This window comes from Gekko japonicus, unplaced genomic scaffold (genome assembly GCF_001447785.1).
Source record: "Gekko japonicus isolate JY-2015 unplaced genomic scaffold, Gekko_japonicus_V1.1 scaffold3944, whole genome shotgun sequence".
Taxonomy (NCBI): domain Eukaryota; kingdom Metazoa; phylum Chordata; class Lepidosauria; order Squamata; family Gekkonidae; genus Gekko; species Gekko japonicus.
In genome coordinates, this window is record NW_015163207.1 from 65,870 (window position 1) to 68,846 (window position 2,977).

The following is a 2,977-nucleotide window of genomic DNA, read 5'->3' on the forward strand; positions in this document are numbered from 1 at the left end:
GAGAGCATTGACAGAAACTGCTCTTTTCAAGAACAGCTCTAAGAGAATTTTGGCTTACCCAGGGTCATCCAGCAGCTGCGAGTGGAGGAGCGGGGAATCAAACCCGGTTCTCCCAGATTAGAGCCTGCGCACTCAACCACGACACCAAACTGGCTCAGTTCTAATCCTGGATTTGGTTTGGGATCCTCTCTGGGGTGTGGGGCAGATGGGCCGCTTTGAAGGAAACGGCCACGTTTTGCCCTGAAAATCCCCAACACTGCGTGATTTAAAGCCTGATCTAAACAAGGAGGCTGCCTGTGGAAAAAGCTTTCACCCCTGCCCTCTCCCCAGTACTTTCCACTCACCAGGTATTTAAACTTGACTGCTACTCGTGGAAGTAGCCGCTCAGCCTGTGTAGCCTCTTTCGCCCAAGTACCTACCCACTTTAAATCCGGCGTTGTCCCCCACAGGGGGACTGTGCCTTTCCCTCATCAGCATCACGCTTAAATCGAGCTTTTACTAGGACCTTATCAGACTGTCGGTTGAGACCGCAATCCGAAAATAATTGCTCGGAGTGCAAGCTGGAAATTCCCCCATTCAAACCTCACTTCTGCCGTGAACTCAACAGGCGCCCTCCGAGGCAAGCCACCACCTCTCAGCCTCCTCTCTGGAACGTGGGGGTCATAGTACCGGTGTAACCCACCGAGCTGCTCTGATGGTTCTAAGGAGATAGCGGCTGTAAAGCATTTTAAAAGGTTTCAAGTGCCCTATAAACGCTCCCACGTTAAACTGCTCCTCGTTTACTGTGCCGTTTTCTTCTCCCCGCAAGGAAGCAGCTGCCGGGTAAATGTATTCTCCTGCCATTCGGAAAGCAATATGGTTTTTGGGGTCTGGGGTGGGTTAGGTCTCGGGTTACCACCCCCGGCTGCAGGAATCATTTTCTCTCCCACCTCCATTCTCCGGGAAACTGCACTGCCCGCTGCAAAGCACTTTGGACCAGTGTTCCCTCTAAGCAGGGGTTGTTTCGTAGAAAAAGAGGTGCAGGAGCTCATTAGCATAACTTATTAGCATAATTCATTTGCATGTGCCACACCCCCTGACCTCACCGGGAGTGTGTCAGAAGGCAACACCCACCGCTCAGGCTCCACTGGACTGTTTTGGATTGCTAGCTATTGGGGGGGGGGAGAACATGCAGATCTGTCCTCATAGAGGAGGAAGAGCTTGTACCTGAATAAAACTTGGTCTTAAAGGTGCCACTGGACTGTTTTGGACCGGGGGGCGGGGGGGGGCTCTGCAGCTTACCTGGCTGCTTCTTGCTCTGACTGAGGGCTGCTGGGAGCAGGGGGTGGGGCTTGTGGCATGTGCCCGCCCCCTGGGCTCTTTACCGCTGGAGTTCCGCTCCTGTGCGCTCCTGCAGGAAATGACCCCTGCCTCTAAGCTGAGCTAGTGTGAGTTTTTTAGCCCCCCCCCCACATTTTTCTCTCGGCTCAGGAAGGGATGGCTCCAGAGCAAACTCATTGATCATGCAGCAGCCAAATCGCTCGCTCGCAACTTCCAATGCCAGCAGCTCCCGAAAGTCGAATTTTTGCTCATAAGACTCCACAGCTTAGAGGGAGCGTTGCTTTGAACTAAGCGCTGTCAAGGATTACGAACATAGTAATTAAGGTGCCCGTCCTCTCTCTCTCTCTCTCTCTCTCTGCTCTCCCTTCTCCAGGATGCAAACCGGAGCAGCAGATGATGTATGCCGGGAGCAAGAACCGGCTGGTGCAGGTGGCTGAGCTCACCAAGGTATTCCAGGTGCACCTTTGCACCTGTGTTCCTTCACTCCTCACTCCCCCTTGGAGCGTCCTGCAGCTACTGAGATGCCCGTCTCCCTTCAGCCCCTTCTCCTGCATAGCTGAGTTGCCAGATTGCAACCCCAGAGCAATGGAGATTCCCTTTAAACTCCCCCGATGAGGGAGTTCATGGGTTCTCTCACCTGAGTCTTCCTCCACCTCCTCCCTCCCGTTTGCCTTCAGCTGGGGGAGCACGAAGCCTTGCCTCATCAGTGCAGCGTGGGAGGGGGAGCAGGTGAGAGACAGGACGAAGCAGGGAGAAGAGGCAATAACCTTGATTCTTGCTTATTTGTCAGGTTTAGAGAGCCAGTGTGGTGTGGTGGTGAAGTGCGCGGACTCTAATCTGGGAGCACCGGGTTTGATTCCCCACTCCTCCACTTGCACCGGGCTGGATGACCTTGGGCAAGCCGTAGTTCTGATAAGAGCTGTTCTTGAAAAAAGAGCAGTTTCTGTCAAGAGCTCTCTCAGCCCCATCGACCTCACGGGGTGTCTGTTGCGGGGAGGAGAAGGGAGAGGAGATTGTAAGATGCTCTGAGACACCTTAGGGTAGTGAAGGGCGAGGTAAAAATCCAACCTCTTCTTCTTCTTCTTCTTGTCTCTTCTTCTTCTTCTTAAATGTCTGTGTGTGCATGAGCTGGGTGGCCAGCCAGCAACCCTGAATATACTACCCCCCCCCCGCCATCACCTCTTCCGCCTCTCTGTGGGCAAAGTGCCATCAAGAAGAAGAAGAGGAAGAGATTGGATTTATATCCCGCCCTTCACTACCTGAAGGAGTCTCAGAGCAGCTTACAATCTCCTTTCCCTTCCCCTCCCCACGACAGACACCCTGTGAGGCAGGTGGGGCTGAGAGAGCTCTCTGAGAACTGCCCTTGAGAGAACAGCACTGAGAGAACTTGTGACTGACCCAAAGTCACACCAGCAGCTGCATGTGGAGGAGTCGGGAATCAAACTCAGTTCTCCCAGATTAGAGTCCGCGCAGTTAACCACTACACCAAACTGGGCTCAGAAGAAGAAGAGGAGGAGGTGATTGGATTTATACCCCCCACCCTTCATTACCCAAAGGAGTCTCAGAGCGGCTGACAAACTCCTTTCCCTTCCCCTCCCCACAACAGGCACCCTGTGAGGTCGGCGGGTCTGAGAGAGCTCAGACAGAAACTGCTCTT

General features: G+C 53.6%; 1 protein-coding gene across 1 annotated transcript in view; it reads left to right on the forward strand.

Moving 5' to 3' along the window:
* GMFG (glia maturation factor, gamma) overlaps positions 1–2,049 on the forward strand; it is a gene marked incomplete at its 3' end in the record, with an annotated part of 17,563 nt that extends 15,514 nt beyond the window's left edge. The window contains exons 5-6 of the mRNA XM_015407163.1: positions 1,694–1,776; positions 1,998–2,049. Of these exons, the coding sequence (XP_015262649.1) occupies positions 1,694–1,776; positions 1,998–2,049 (135 nt within the window). The remainder of the gene's footprint in view (positions 1–1,693; positions 1,777–1,997) is intronic.
* Between the last annotated feature and the right edge of the window lie 928 nt (positions 2,050–2,977).